General features: G+C 43.7%; 1 protein-coding gene across 5 annotated transcripts in view; it reads left to right on the forward strand.

Annotated features, from left to right (window-relative positions):
* Positions 1-16709, forward strand: part of SYT14 (synaptotagmin 14) — a 1343600-nt gene that overhangs the window by 1318179 nt on the left and 8712 nt on the right. For 3 of the 5 annotated variants that reach the window (XM_069608509.1, XM_069608510.1, XM_069608507.1), the window contains one exon: positions 15224-15280. The exons of the other annotated variants lie outside the window; for them this stretch is intronic. In XM_069608509.1, the coding sequence (XP_069464610.1) occupies positions 15224-15280 (57 nt within the window). The remainder of the gene's footprint in view (positions 1-15223; positions 15281-16709) is intronic. 5 annotated transcript variants of the gene reach the window in all.

The raw sequence follows: 16709 nt of genomic DNA on the forward strand, positions 1-16709 counted from the left end.
CATAACTTTACCATATCTTTTTCTCTACATCACATGATAACTGTAGACCCTGTGAACAACCTTTGCCAACCTTTTAAGGTGCTTCATGTGCCAGAACCTGACAATAACCTCTCCACCCGGGCCCTATCTCATGTGCCTATTAAATCTTTCATGACTCCCATAATGAGAAATTTCTTTCAGAGTATCAGCAATGAGGTATTGCCTTAGTCTCTGTCATCAGTTCCATGCTCAAGGGCTACAGCACAGGTTGGAGTTCTGGCTACACCTGCACCATCCAGCAAATCACCTACATTGAGTCTCTCATCGCACAGCTTATAAGGGCTGTAACTTCTCCCTTACAACATTGCTGTCACCCCAGTTGCTCCTTGGCTTCCAGCCTCGCCAGAATTCAGGGATGTTTTGAGCGATCAACTAACTGATAAGGAGCGTAGCCCACTGGCTTCGTCTGCTGGAGTAGCAGAAGGAGAGGGGGAGGACAATGTGGCAGGTGTCAAGATGCTCCATGAAAGACTCAGTATTATGGATATTTTAGACAGAAAAGGTAGGCATCCTACTCCAGGAGGATATGCTGAAAAAGGCAATGGAGATTAAAGTGTTTCTTCACTGCATTGAACATGTCAACACATTATTGGACAGGCCATTTAGAAATGTCTGATGGAAAGCAGTGGTTGAGTTGAAACCCTCCCACATCAGAGGGTGAGGGGGAACAACTCTTGCAGTATAGAAGTTCCACCTTATCCTCTTTGTCTGCCTTCTCTTCCTCCATCACACCAGGGGGTAAACAGGAGAACATATAGGACCTTACAATTGAATTACATTTCCGTCGGGTGACTGTAGATGCTGCCCTGGCTGCCTCCCTTTCTGAAAAGAGTTGACAGATTTACTGGAGTTCTTGCCATCTAAGAAAAAGGACCAATTTATTGTAGGGGGGGGGTATCAGTGGGAAATCTAATTTTATTGGCATAATAGAAGGGGCAGTTTGACATGTAAATACAGCCTCAAGAGGCATGTGTTTGGATTAGACATTTGAAAGGGAGCATGGCTGTATAGTACCAAACGTCTCCCTGAAGTGCAGTCAGATCTGTATCCTTTGATGAGGCACAGTTTTTCTTTGAAGAGATCCTTGTGAAGGAAAAGATGGTTTGAAGGCCAAATCCCGCTCATACATTCTCAAGCTACCTTCAAAGGATCAGACCAGAGGGAAAGTCAGGGGTAGACTATAACAGGCCTTTGGTGGGCTTCCACTGAGTTTGCAGAATAGACAGGAACATAGGGAATCAACCAGTTCTCAGCTGAGGAAAATAAGTGAACCATTGATGGGTTATTCCCTTCCTCTTTAGCCCTGTTGGCCATGCCTAAAAACAAATGGGTTTGTACTCAGGGAGGGGGATCTAGAGGTGCACGCCGCCGCAGTGGTATCACCATAGCTTCTTTTGTGTTTCATTAGGCGACAAAGGACCCTTGAATGTTTTTGGTTATTACACCAGAGTTCTTCTTGCTTTTCTAGTCCCCCTTTCCTGAAAGGTTTCATTACATCTTCATGGATAGATACAGATGCTGCTTCTGTTGCAGGCTATAAACCAAGGGCCTGTGTTGGAACTGTAAGGAAGGCATGGTATCAACAGTAATTCAGACACAAGTGACCACAGTTCAAGAGTGTTTATTGAACATCAGTTTGAAAAATGCCTATCTAATCCTAAATCTACAGATTGGTGCAGCCTAGAACCATCTAATAATAATAATGCAGTCCTAGTGGTGTCTTGTCAAAATAAAAGGGCCTATACTAATAAACCTATTGCTAGTCCTTACCTCTAAATGAAAATAGTGTGGAAAACAGTGTCCCGAAAAAGAAAGAAGTGTTCACAAAATGATATTTCAGGATGTTCAGGCCGTTGGCCTCGCTTCCCCATGGTTTCAGCCCGGGACAAGGCAGGACACTCGATCTGAGCACAGTCTCTGTCTTCTCTAGCACGAGGACACAGTTCAATCATTAGCATTAGGGCCTTTCATGCCCAAGTCACTTTGTCTTTCAAAGTCTCTTCTTTCAGAGGGCTTGATGCGACAAACAAACAATATGTTATTTTCCTACTAGGATTTCACAAGTACTCAAAATCTCAGGCGATTCACTATTCACCTCGAATCCCCCTCAGCCAGACTCAGATCCTCTAAACACAATGCTCGTAGGATACTCAAGCATCCAATTTCTCTGGTAGTTCATGGTTCACCCCGGATCCACCTCAGCTGGGCTCAAATTCTCTTAACACAATGTTCAATTAGTCTACCTCCGCCCGACTCAGACCAATTTCAGTTTACCTTTTAAACTCAAACTTGCTTTAACCAAAAGCTCTCAGCTGATCTCCCTCCGCCGGGCTTGGACCAACTTCATCTCCTTTGTTATCAACTTTCTTTACGCTTTTAACATCGACGACTTTCGATTGTGCACAGGATTTTGCTTGACCCGTTGCAGGACCACTTCGATTCACAAATCTTTGTCACTATTTCGCTTTTGCCACCTTTCAGTTGGATACCTTACAGAGACATTCGAATGAGCACAGATGCGGTGCTGGACCATTTTGTCAAAGGTCTCGTATCTTGTCTTCAAAGTTCAATCACTCATCTGTTGTTCAATTTTACTTGCGTTGATTATCACATACGCTTCATACACTGTTCGCTTCAGCATTCACTATACAATGTTGCAGCTTGCAACCTTGGCTTCGAAACAGACTGGTCTGGTATCAGTCTCCCCAACTCACTGGCTGTGCTGACTTCACTGGCTCTGCTTTGTTGTAGGAGCCACAGACAGTACCACGGCAGCAAGCGATTCTCCCTGCCTTGACTATCAACGCAGGAGAGCCCCGGGTACCTCCAACACACAATGCAGGATTCTTCAGCCTTTTTTCCTGGTCTTACGTTTTCTATTCTCAAATGTTCATGAAAGTAACGGTTCCTGGTCGAAAAGGTCAAGGGTACTTCCCTCCTTCTGTTTTGACATTTTTGCGTTGGATTAAACTGCTGCTTCCTAGTGTGCTTTGCTCGGTCAGAGTGTGCTCTCGTGCTCCGCATTTCATTTGTGTGGGGACGTGTAATGGCAGTCAGGTGAGTGTAATGGTCGGTAATTGCCTCACCCTGCCTGACAATTGTATTGGGGAATGCCAGTTATATGGTTCAGGTGTTAGTCCATTTTCTCTCATAGCAAGCTGTCTGTGAGAAAGTGTTCATGTTAGGAAAGGGGGGTTGAGTTTCTAAGTATTCTACTTGGTAGGATGGGGTAAAGATGTTACATAGAAGGGAATACCGTGTCTCGCCTTCGGCGTCCCACTTCTATTCCCCTACAACTCCTCACCCAAGTGATCCTCCCACACTGGTCCACCCCAGGAACTGGATCCAAAAGCGATGGCCATGTTCTGGCCACCTGGATTCCAGATCGCCTGGGAATAGTGGGTGAGACACCTTCAAGTTTCTCACAGAACTATGTCAAGATATTTTGCAGTCACAAAGAAGTTTAAAGTGGGTTTGTGGGTGATCATGTGCCTCTTTGAATACAAGTTTCCACCAAGAGAGGAATTAAAAATGGTCACTACATCACAGACTCTGCAAGTGATGGGAGTGGCGGACCAAAGTCCAAAGTATGGGAAAATTGTCAGAATGATTTGAATGCATGTGTGCATTTGGCCAAGATAGTGAGTTAGGCGGGCTGGCTGTGCTCCAGTAAGCTATCCACGATGGTCAGGGGAGTGCACAAGTGCAAGAGACTCACTATGTGCCCAGCTAGACAGACATTTTTGTCGTAGGTCGTTGCTGCATTCTGATGGCAGAGGTGTTGTGATTTGTATTTTAGTCTGGTGTATGGAGGCGAAACATTATGTGTCCAGCTAGACCGAACTTCTTGTCGTAGGTAGATAGCCGTGCCTATGGCAGATGTCCACCGAAGTGGTGTGTGAATGATGTGCACCTTGAGGCTCAGATGAAGCTTTGTCTTTGATGTAGCTGTGTGATCAGATCTTCTGTATAATAAACAGGCTACCCTTGTAGATCCTCTAAGCGCAATAGGCAGGCTTTCCTCATATATCTTCTAAGTACAATAGACAGATTACCCTCATAACTCTTCTTACTGCAATATGAGGGCTAAGTGAAATGGACAGGCTGTCCTAATACATCTAAACACAATAATGGACAGGCTATCCTAATACATCTAAATGCAATAGACAGGCTACCTCAGAAATCTTCTTAGTGCAATTTCAAGGCTATCCGTATATATCTTCTATGTTCAAGTCATTTGCTATACAAATAAATCTTCTAAGCACAATAGACAGTCTACACTCACATTTTCTAAGTGCAATATTAGGGCTAAGTGCAATAAGCACCTTCCACTTTGCAAATTCAGAGAAATGTTCTAGTATCAAGACTGAGTGTCACAAATATTTTGCCCAGTTTTGTGAACATTTTTCACATGTATTTGTCAGGGAGATTGTGGGACTATCAGAGGAAGATGAACAAGTGGATGACTCTAATATCTGTGCTGAAGATAAACTGGTCTGCCAGCCAAGTGGGTTCTAAACCTATGCAAAGACAGGAACCTCACACGTCTTTGATGGAGAACGGGATTGAAGTCCCTATGCTAGTAGACACGCGGTCAGATTAATCCATCCTAAAAAACAAAGTATGGAGGAAGAAGTTTGAAAGAGTCAAGTTAAAATCACTAGATGTGAGAGGGAATGCCAATGGTGGAGTTCACATCGATATTTAAGTGATGTTTGAGGCATAAATTGAATTTAAAGGAAAGAAAACAATTGCCAAGGGGTATGTCTGGGAAAAAGGGAGGAAACATTTTGGGTTGCTATGTGCAAAGTGACATGAGGATTAAGATTGATCCCAGCGTACCAGGTCCTATTGCTACTGTGAGTAGTACTGTGAGTCCTGAGGAACACATGATGGATGTATTCCAAGAAGAACTAGGGTGCCTCAACGGTTATCATCATAATATTAAAGTAAGAAAAGTTGCAGTGCCTGTGGTAGCGCGTGTTAGGAATATTCCCATTCCCTTAAGGGAGAAAGTTAAACAGAAAATTGACAAATTGATAACAAATGGTGTGATTGAAGAAGTGGAAGTGTCAGAGTGTGTGTCCGTGGAGGTTGTACAGAAAATCAACGGCCAGGCCCTGCTGTGTGTTGACCTCAGGGACTTAATAAGGTTGAGATAATGGACAGGCTTTCACTGCCAATCATTTGTGAATTGATAAGTATGTCTGTAGGGATTCAGTGCACTGGATATGGCCTCCGTTTATCACCAGATTAAGCTTCTCCCAGACTCTAGGGACTACACAACATTTGTAACTCATAATGGTACTTTCAGGTTCAAGAGAATGCCGTTTGGACCCATGTCGGCAGTTGCATTTTTTCAGAGGGTGAGGCACATCCTCTTGAAGGGCATTAAAGGGGTGGTGTACTTTCAAGACGATACTTTAGTCACAGGAAAGGATGTAGTGGAATGTGACCTGAGTCTATGTGAGGTTTCACAGATAATGACACATGTGGGTCTCACCCTTAGAAGGGAGAGTTGTTGTTTCTGTGGGAATCGATTCACTCTTTGGGCCACAAGTTGAGTAATCATGGTTTGGAACCAAGAGAGGAATTAGTTTTAGCTATAGGGAATGTGGAGCCACCCAGAGATAAGCAAGGATTAATGACTTATTAGGTTTAGTGGAGTATTATTTGAGGTTTGTAAGGCATTTTGCAGATTGGTTTAGAGTCATAAGGGTGTTTTCCAGGAAGGGTTGTGCATTTTTCTGGAGTTGTGCCTGTGAGGCAGAATTTGAAGATATCAAGAGGGCCATTGTGATGGCGCTGGCATTGGGTAACCTTGACACTACATGTGAGATATATGTAATGCTGGATGCCAGTTATTCGGGTTTATGTGCATTTCTGCTTCAGAAACAAAATAATGCAGAGAAAGCTTGTTTCACGAGTACTGAACGGTGCGGAGGGAAGGTACTTGTGATTGAGAAAGAGACGCTCAGTGTGTCCTGGGCAGTGATAAAGTTTGGGGCATTTCTGTGGGGAAGACCTTTTACCATATGTACACATCACAAACCTGAGTTGGGGATGTTTACGAGCAAAGGTCTGAAATGGGTTTCAAGGAGAATAATAAGATGGCAGCAAGTTAGAAGAAGTCGGGGAACAAGTATTTCCTGTTTGTGCGGGAACCATCATGAAGCGTGAGTGGGCAGAAGCAGCAGGTATGGATGTAGAGTTGCAACATGTTGTTCGATATCACACGACTGCATGAAGAGGTTGGGAGTCAGAAGCTGGTTTATCACCCTTTAGAAGGTCAAATATGAATTAAGTTCGGAAGTAGATTACTTGTGTAAAGCTGGATGCTTGGTGCTGCCAAGGAACATTAGAAAATGATTATTGGAGGTCGGTCATAGCGGGCATTTAGGAATGACCAAGACCATAGGAATGTTGAGCAGGGATTATTGGTGGCCTGAATTGGACTCAGAGATTGAGTATTTGGTCAAGGGATGTGGTATGTGTGATGAGGTAGACAGGATGTTCTGAAAGTTCATCCAGCCTTTAAACCCTATAGAATTACCCAGCCTGCTGTGGAAGTTTGTGGTGTTTATTTATTTTATTTATTTGATTGAACGCCTATTGTGCCTATGCCCACCTTAAACAATCGGTCATATTGCCTGTGCTTCATAATTTGGGCAGGGGCTGGTTGGATATCTTCCATGGAAGGATTAGTCATGAAGGAAAGGCTCTTTGTGACATACTCTGTGACAAATGCAGTCCATAAAAAGCAATTTTTTATGTGGTTGATGTATGTATTTTCTTTATTTGACATTTGTATGGCGCCTTTACTCAAGTGTTTCCAGGCACCATAAAACAGGTTTGGGGATCGGGGGAGGCATGGGAAAGAAGGTAGAACATCAAAACAGTTATATTGGCCTTGTAAAAATCCTACTGTGCAAGTGCAAGACAAGGTGGTACGTGCATGCAGAGAGAGCGAGAAGTGCAGGAGTGGGGTGCCCAGAGGGAGGGGGGCGAGTAAGTGCTGGGGGACCAAGCCGGCAAGTGCCAGGAGAAAGAGAGGGGGAAGGAAGGGGGAAAGGAGGATGAGTGTGGTGGACCAGGTTAGGGCTAGGGCTAGGGCTAGTCTTGGGAAGGGTGCTAGAAGGCAAGTGCTGGCACAGGATGCTGGGGGGACATGCAGGGGGTGGTCTGGCCCCTGTATGACTCTGAAGGGACCAGGCCCCAATCACAGCGGCAGAGGGCATGTTAGCATGGTGAAGGAGAGGGAAGGAAGAGGAGAAAAGGAGAGTCTTGAGAAGTTCAGGAGCTTAAGAAGATCTGGCTCAAGTCTGAAGGGGTCAGGGAGGCCGTTCCAGAGGGAGGAACCAGCCAAGGAAAGGGATCTACCTCCCACTCTCTGCTTGGAGGTATTTAGGGAGGTAAAGCTGGATGTAGAGAGGTCCCAGGCCCCGGATAGCCTTGTGAATGATGCAGAGGGTCTTGAATTTGATCCTTGCGGTCATTGGGAGCCAGTGGAGAGATTTTAGGGCTGGAGAGATGCGGTCCCTGGGCTTGAGGCCAAGGATACGTTTTCAGTCCTATTCTTGATTAATTGAAGGGGGCGAAGGGAGGAAAGAGGCAGATTGGGGAAGAGGATGTTGCAGTAGCCCAGACTGGAGAGAACCAGGGGTCTGGAGACGTGAGCTTCTGGGGGAAGGTGAGGAAAGGTGGACTGCCTCTGAGGATGTGGAGCTGAAAGTTGGATTTCTTGGCAATGTCTGTGTTATGTGGAGAGAAAGAGAGAGGCGTCAAAGTTGATTCCAAGGTTTTTTGCCTCACATGTGGATGAGGGGAGGGGGCCCAAAGAGTGGGGGGTAAACACGCAGCAGGAGTCCCAATAAGAAGGATCTCTCTCTTACTGGCATTAAGGCAAAGATAATTGGCAGAGCACCATGCCTGAATAGCAGTCAGGTATGAGAGAGGAAGGGGAGGAGGTAGACGATGGCAGCTTAAAGGAGATCTGTTTGTCATCTGCATAACATTGGAAATGGAGGGGGAAGGTGGAGATCAAGTGGGCCACAGGCAACCAGGTGGATGTATAAGAGCCATGGTGATAGAGCCCTGAGGGATGCCACAGGTAGAGACTGAGGTGGAGGAGAGAACAGGACCCATTTGCACTTGGGAGGATCTGTTTCAAAATGTCAGCCACACCAGTGCCCGAATGATGAGCCCTAACGTATCATGGAGATGATTTATGAGGATGGAGTGGTTGACTGTGTCAAAGGCAGAAAAAGGATTGAGGAGGATCAGAACAAAGGGAGTTTTTGAGTCCAGGTTTGAGAGCAGGTCTTCATGGGTGTCCAGGAGAGCATTTTCCATGCCTATGATGTGGAGGGTCAGTTGGGGGATCACCAACTTCTCCATGAGTTTGCCCAAGAAAGAAATTATAGAGATAGGGCGATAGCTAGCCGGGCAAGAATGGTCATCAGACGGCTTTTTTAGGAGAGGGTGCACAAGATAGTGAGTACAAGGTTGTGGGAAGGAGTCATCTATGAAGGAATGGTTGCAGAGGTCAGCCAAGGCTGAGCAGAGAGAGGGAATGTTGTCCTTGATGGTTCCGGAAGAGCAGAGGAGCACCTGTTTAGAAGAGACTTGCATAGAGCGGAAAACTCTAGCGATCTCGCCTGGTGCACTGGGAGAGAAAGAGCAGAGTATGGGGGCAAGGGGAGTCAAGGGAGGCAAGAGAAGAGGGGGGTTGGGAGAGGAGCAGATGACAATGAGGTTAGGATGTCCACAGTATTGGAGGAGAAGTGGGCAGCCAGTGCAGTGCAGAGGGCCTAGGAGGGAGGAGAAGAGGAGGAGACTGCATTTGGATTGGCAAGATCCTTGCAGATTTTAAAAAGTATAGCTGTGTTACTGGTGGCTCCAGAGATGCAGGCTTGGACATGAGCCCTCTTCTTGGAGCAGATGGCGAGTCGGTATTGCCTTTGGAGCAGGCGGCAGGCAAGTTTGCCAGAGGAAGAGCTAGATGCATGCTACTTCTACACTGCAGCTTTGCACTTGCGTTTCAAAGCTGCCAAGTCAGAGTCATACCAAGAGTTGCATTTGGAGGAAGGTTTCATGGGGATCCTCATGACGGGGGAGGTTAGCTAGAACAGAGTCATAAGGGGAGTCAAAGGAAGGGGATGGAGGAGCGATGAAGGAACAGTCAAATGCAGCAACTGACACATGCTTCATCAGTTGAATGACGGAGATGGAGACTGGCAGTGCGGGCAGAGACATCAACAGGCGACCGGGGAGGTCAAGGTGGTAAGAGAGGAGAGAGTGGTCAGACTAAGAGAGAGGTTAGTTAAAGGTTTGGAGAATGGGATTTCTGTGGAGATGAGATTATCCAGGGTGTGTCTGGCAGAGTGGGTTGGGCCAGAGGGAAGGATAGTGAAGGGAAGATCATCACAGAGGTCGCAAAAGAGTAGAGTAGCCACATATGGAGAGTCGAGATGGATGTTAAAGTCTCCAAGGAATATAGGTTTGGGGGAGTAGGCAAAAAGAGAGGAGGAGAGGTCCACCCATTCAGAGAGGAAGAGGGAGGTGGGTGCGAGGGCCTGTATATGGTAGCGAGAGTAAGAGAGAAGGTAGGCGAGACAGATAGTCTGTAGACGAGGCTTTCAAAGGATGAGTAGGTTTGAGTGGGGATGTTGAAAGCAGAAACCCACTCAGGGAAGATTAGAGCCACTCCGCCACCAGGTTCGGAGGACCTGGAATTGGACAGGATCTTGTAGCCCTCCTGGAGAAGAGTGTCAAAAGCAGTGACAGAGCTGGCTTTGAACCACATTGCGGTGTGAGCAAGGACGTCAAGGTCAAGGTCTTCAAGGAGACAGATGTCAGAGGAGCATTTTTTGTATTGCTGGGCTTTTTGTAATCAGTTGTTCAAAGGCATGTCCCTTAACATAACTTTACTTGTGCATGTGACATGTCCCCATAATGGAGATCTGCAAGGCTGTTGATTGGGATGAGTTCTGTGATGAATTATGGGTATTCGTCCCTTCTCCCCAAGGCCCCCCTGCAAGGTTAGGCAGGGGAGCCCATGCTGCAATACTGTCCTTAGTGGTAGAGGCAAAGGAGACCTCACCGGGGGAAAGAGACTCCTCTTTGGGGACAAGGACTGCAGTTCTCAAGAGGAACTCCATAAAGGACCCTTCAAGATAACACCAGTAAATCTTCCTGATGACAAAGCCTCTGAAGAACAAGTTTAAAATGTGTTACTGCCAACCTGACATAGAAAATATCAATTTAAAATCCCATTCTACTGGGATGAAGAAGAGGCCTAGAAAGGGGAGGAGTCTGGGGGAACTGAAACGACAGCCAGTGAGATTCAAAAGGCGACACACACTGGCTACGAGGTGCTGAGGCGAGATGTACAGCGTTCTGAAGTTGTGCAGAGCCCAGAGCTGTCAGACATGCTAAGGTCAGTAGCAAAAAAATGCAGCAGGGAAGAAAGAGGATGCACAGTGTCCCGAGGAGACGAGAGAGAGAGAGAGAGAGAGAGAGGCACAGAGCGGTGGCGTGACCACAGAAGGTTCGTGGTGGATCGGAGGACCATTTTACTACGCCAAGGCCTTTCACATACGGCAAACTCCAGACAAGTGGAAACCCAAGATAATAGATCGCCAACCTGAAAGAAGCGAGGAAAGAGAAACTGGTGGAGAGATGCAAGACCACAGGAAGGGAGAAAAGGAAACCTGTCCCCATCTTGTGAAGAACCCAGTGACATTAACCCTCAACACAGAAGCTAAAGGGGATAACGGGAGACTCGGGGAATGGAGTGTGCCTCAATTTTTATTTATTTTATTTTAATTTATTACATTTGGTTACACGCCCAAACCCTTGGGTGTCACAGCGTAAGTTGCATATATCTTCGTTAACAAGTAAAGGTTACATACAAAATGTTTACAGTTTTACATACATATAGTAGCCACAGTCTACTTTCAAAATTGCAAGCATTTAGTAGGCAGCGTGGTATGTATGGCTTGGGTATCATTGTTCTTTGCAGTGAGTAGTCTAGGTTGCTGAGAGGGTGACCCAGTCCGCTGAGGAACTGGTGACAAGTTATTGGAATTTGTTAAATAGCCAAGTTTTGAGTAGCTTTTTGAACTTGGGTAAGGATGCTTCATTGGACAGGTAGGGGGGGAGTGAATTCCAGATGCGGGGGGCTGCAATGGGGAAGCTGGTGTTGCCTGCTCTTGAGGATGTGCAGCGAGGGATGCAGCTATTAAGATAGCTGGGTGCGGCATCAAATAGGCATTTGTGGGTAGTGGTGAGTGTTTTGTGGTGGATTCTTGCGTGTACTGGGAGCCAGTGTGCATCCCTTCTGTGTTGTGTTTTATGTTCTCTTCTTTTAATGCCCAGTGCTGCTCTGAGGGCTTTGTTTTGTAGGAGTTGGAGTTTGGTAAGGTTGTTTTTTGTGGTATCTAGTAGTAGGATGTTGCAGTAATCTATTTTAGTTAGGATGAGGGCTCTAGCGAGGGTAAGGCAGTTGCCTGTAGTAAGGAGGAGCCTGTTTAGGGTAATGAGTTTGGCGGTGTAAGATGTTGAGGAGGCGAGCGCACTGATATGAGACTTCATGGTGAGGTTGGATTCGAGGTGTACTCCTAGTGTTTTGACTTTGTGGGAAATGGTGATGGGAGTTTCAATACTCATACTCATCACAATCTAGAGTGTAAAGACATAATATGCGTGAATGAAAATCAATACTGGATTACTCATATTTGTCACAGTCCAGAAAGTCAAGATATAAGAAGAGTGAATGAGAATCTTTACTGGACTGCTCTTACTCATCACAGTCACGAGAGTACAGAAATTATAAGAGTGGATGAGAATCATTACTGGACTGCTCCTACTTGTCAGTCACAAGAATACAGATATAGTAAAAGTGAATAGGAATCATTACTGGACTGGTCCTACTCGTCACAGTCCCGAGAGTACTGATATAATACGAGTGAATGGAGATCATTATTGGACTGCTCTTATTTGCAACAGTTCCAAGAGTGAAGATATAATAAGAGTAAATGAGACTCATTTCTTCAAGGATGTTACTCGTCATAGTAACGAGGACCCAGATGCAATAAGAGACACTGAGAATTATTATTATAACTCTCCTATTCAACACAGTTAGGAGAGAGAAAAACAAGAAGAGTAGTAAAAAGAAACATGCAAGACTAAGGTATTGGAAATCATCCAACTGATTCCAAAGCATATCAAGGAGGTCTAAGAGACACAGAAGAATCAGTTATAAAAGAGGAAATTAGAAGGATTCAAATGTTTTGACAATATCTCAGGAAGCTGAGGATGAAATGTTCAACTGTTCAGAAATATAAGAAATAGCTAAGAGGCGAAAACTATTTGTTGGAAAAACAACCCTGGGAACGAGAGAAGGATCAATCATTATAAGGAAACTCAGAAGAAGAATCCTAATGACAATCATACATTAAATGAATTCTATGAAGTGCTAGAAGTCATTACTAGAGATTATCAAAAGATCATATTTTGAAGAGGGCTGAGAGACAAGCCAGGAAACCTCAGGAAAAGGGAGGCCTTTTCCTATCTTTACGTTCTTAAGATAAGTGGTAGGATCAGATAGTTTAGAATTGGATTGTGGAAGGTTCTTCATTTCAGACATTCACTGCTGACTGATGAGCACGTTAGTTTGTTTTGTTAGGAAGGGAAGCCTTTTTAGAATAGGGAAAGATAGGCCTTATCTATATTCTTCAATAAAAGCATAAGTATAATGTCTAATCAGAGTCTGTGCCCTTCTTCTGACCTACCACAGTACATACTGTCACAATTTTATACTGAGGTTTAACAAATGATTCTTGCAGAATACTTTGTTAGTACTAAGTCTACCTCAACTTCTAACATTCTTTGTGGTGGTACTCTCTAGTACTCAATCGTTCAGTAAGGTGGAGACCTACATAGCTAGTAAAGTAGGATGATATAGGAATTTTCCTTACTCGTAATGTTAAAAGCAGACATTCTGTTGTTGCTGCAGCTAACCACATTATCTTCCCATCCTGATCTTCTTGGCCTTGGTTGACCACTGTCTTATTGTTCATTTGGTGTTTGAAATAAATACTGTGTTTGGTGCTTGATGGTGGCAGTCAAGAGGGGGTACTGTTCTGTGGACAGGTGATAGCACTGTATAATGAGGTCTCATTGATGCATTCCTTTCCAGATTTTACCTTTTTATACCAAGTTATGTGACTATTATGACTGCAAAAGAAACATTGTTTTGATTCCCTCTAGTATTATAACTGATCCCTTCTCCATAATATTCCCTTATATTACTTTTTAGAGCTTCTCCCAATATGTTTCAGCTAACACAAGGGCCAGGTGTCCCTTGAAATGACAACTGGATTTGTGTGTTTTCTCTTTATCATTGTCTTACAAGTGATGTAGCTATTTATCTGCGACACCCACACTCTTTGAGTTTCTGGGCTTGATTGGATCTGTCAGTTCAATGGTCAAGGTGCTAAAAGCTATCCAAGATGTACTGTGCTAGCACATAACATAGCATTTACGATTAATACAATTATGCAAATAACCATTGAAATGTAGTGCAACTATATTTGAATGTAAGGCAGCACTTTACAGTTCCTGATTGGGGGACTGACTCTATGGATTTTGATACCTTGATATGGCCATAATCACCCTTTGACTCCCCTCAAGACATATATATATATCCCTTTATGCCAAGTCACATATGCCTCACCAGCACCTAGTAGACATAGCTGTAAGTTCACCTCCAGTTCAGAGCCACATCAGCAAGGTGGGTATGCAAATTACCTCCAAGTCAACCCTTTGCTCCAGACAAAGACAATTTCCTGGACCAAACGGCTTCCATTTGGGCTAAACTGCATACCCACAATGCCTTGCTGATGTGGCTCTGAACTGGAGGTGACCTTTGAGCAATGGCTACTAGGTGGCATTGTAGCATGTGAGATTTGGCTCAAATGGATTTTCATACTTTCATATTCCAAATGAGAGGCTTTTTTTCAAGCCTTTTTTAACTCGCCATATCTTTGTTGATGTTTTATAATTATGCAGGAATGCTTCAACCACAAGACTGTCAAGATTATACCACATTGATGATCCTTGATAAGGTTGAAGGCAGGTATGAAATTGTCCGGCAGCCTTGAGAAATGTCTGTCTTGGGTTGATAAAGCTCTTTATAAAGTAGCACTTCCCTGCAAGACAAAGACAATTTCCTGGTGCAAAAGGCTTGTATTTGGGCTAAACTGCATACCCACAATGCCTTGCTGATGTGCCTTTGAACTGGAGGTAAACTTCCAACGATGGCTACTCTTGTGTCGTTGCGGCACGGGTGACTTGGTTTAAATGAAATGTTCTACTTTCACATTTTAGGTGAAAGGTTTTTTTCCAGCCCTTTTAAACCCACCATAACTTTGTTGGTGCTGAAATTCTGGGACTGGAGAGTGGGGGCAAGGTCACAGTCGAAATGGCGTAGACCTTTTAACCCATCAATCTTTACTCTGTCCCAGAAATCAAGTTACAAAAACGCTCTAAAACGCACATTGAAAGTTGTACTTGGTTCTGGAGAATATGATTGAAAGCAATTTGAAACGTACTGCACCTTTCTCTTTGTGAAACAGAGATCGTTCAACAGGCAATACGTTTTCAGGAATTGCTGCGGGTTAAACCTGAGAAAAACTACAAGTAAAAATGTATAGTCATAATTACGACATAGAAGGATAAAGTGTACATAATCAAACCAAAAAACATGTCTGTGCATTGTGAGATGTTGACTGTTTACATTAAATTATGCGTTTTTCGTGCAAATTCAAAATGTGAGAATATGAAAATGTGCAATTCTGATGGTGGTGAAAAAAGACACATATCTACAATAATGCATGTTTTACACAGATGCTAATGTGCTTTATGGGAGAAATGTGAAATGCCAAAGAAGAAATATAATTGTTTCATTTTTTGGTAAAGTTTGCACAATGGGCTTGAAGAATTCTCACTCCATTCAAATCTTCCCAGCAACCCTCCTGTTCAACCCTCTCTCTGAACTGATCTACTTTGTTGCCTTGTTGTTCCACTGTTTCCTCTTAAACTTTAACCTTTGACCCTCTCTTCCCCACTTATTGACATCTGATCATTATTTCTTTTACTGCTTTCCACCCCCTGTTGTCAGACGGACTGTTCTGTTGTCTTAAACACTTGATAGGTGGACAGGTTTATATAATTCGAGGTGAGTTCCCATAGAGGTTAATTTGGATGTTGTCTTTTTTATGCAGAGGAAACCCTTGCAGGAGCAGCAAAGCTGTCCACCATGTTTGTTTCCAAAAATGTACATGTTATCTGTTAAATGCAAATAAAACTTTGTGGAAAGAGTCTCTGAATATGGATGATGGTTTATAGGCACCCTGAACACATTTTCTTTCACATGCTACACTATACAGTAAATGTGGGCAGCAGCACAGAGGGTTACTGTTTGTAAGTCTTTCAGTTAGGTACACACACAGGCGAAGGCTAGTACAGTATACGTTTTCGAAAGATTAAAACGCTCTATTACAGAACTGAGCAGTTTGCACCAAACAAGGTGTGTAAATATTTAGTTGTCCGGCGGCAAAATGTAAAGAAAACAACCTATCATTGTAGACGGTAAACAGAGGTGCACTACTCCCATTTGCCTAATAGGATTCTTTATACTTTGTTTGTAAATGTTCTAAAATTCTAATGGAAGGACACGCCAAAGAGCTAGATTAAATTAGTACAAATCTTTTGAAAAATAGATTTGAAATGTAGTCAATTGAACACAGTAGTGTGTGGCATAGACTCAATTTACCGTTCGAAACATTAAACCATGCTCAGTTTTCTTGGCCACTAGTTCCTTCAAATTGGTAAAGAGCTGTTTGTTTTCTCAATGCCGTAGTCTTTACAGATAACCATGCTTTGTGAATCTAAATAATAAGACCGGGTTGGCATTTAATAAACCATTACATTACTTTATTTGAAGGGTTGAAATACTCACTGAGGGGCAACTTTTAAAGATGATGAAACTGTTGGTACAGGCATAGTTTCGACGCTGGAAATAACTTCAAAGTAATTTACTTTGAAGTGATTACTTCGAATTACTTCTCTCTGTGTGTGTATATATATATATATATATACATATATATATATATTTGTGGGATAAGGGGTAAAAGGGGTCAGAGGGGTTTAGGGTAGGGGCAGTAGTGAAGGGGGCATGGAGGAGACGCCCCCCAAATACATTTCTTTTTTAAACAAAGTACAATTTCCAAATAAATTACCTCGAAGTAATTTGTTTCGCCAAATTAACATGGAGCCCATCCCATTCATTCACTTGGAGGGAGTTACAGGGGAAAGGAGGATGAACAACAAGCTGTGTAAAATTGGCAGGAGAATCCAGAGCAATCACTGGGTTTGGGAGCTAGGCCTCACTGAAATGAGAAACAGATGGCCCGCGATGGTGTCCGGAATAGCTGAGTACGATTAATGAGATGAAGAAACTATGGAAATAATCTTCTTTCAAAATTGGGGAAAAGAGCTAGATCCTTTAAATTCTTCAAAGTCAAAGACGTTAGTTGATGCTACGTTGAATGTCCATAGCACCAACAAAAAGACTGCAAAGTCATCACTTGCCATGCACAAGTCAC

The sequence above is a fragment of the Ambystoma mexicanum genome, chromosome 4q (assembly GCF_040938575.1).
Source record: "Ambystoma mexicanum isolate Mex_15411 chromosome 4q, UKY_AmexF1_1, whole genome shotgun sequence".
Taxonomy (NCBI): Eukaryota; Metazoa; Chordata; class Amphibia; order Caudata; family Ambystomatidae; genus Ambystoma; species Ambystoma mexicanum.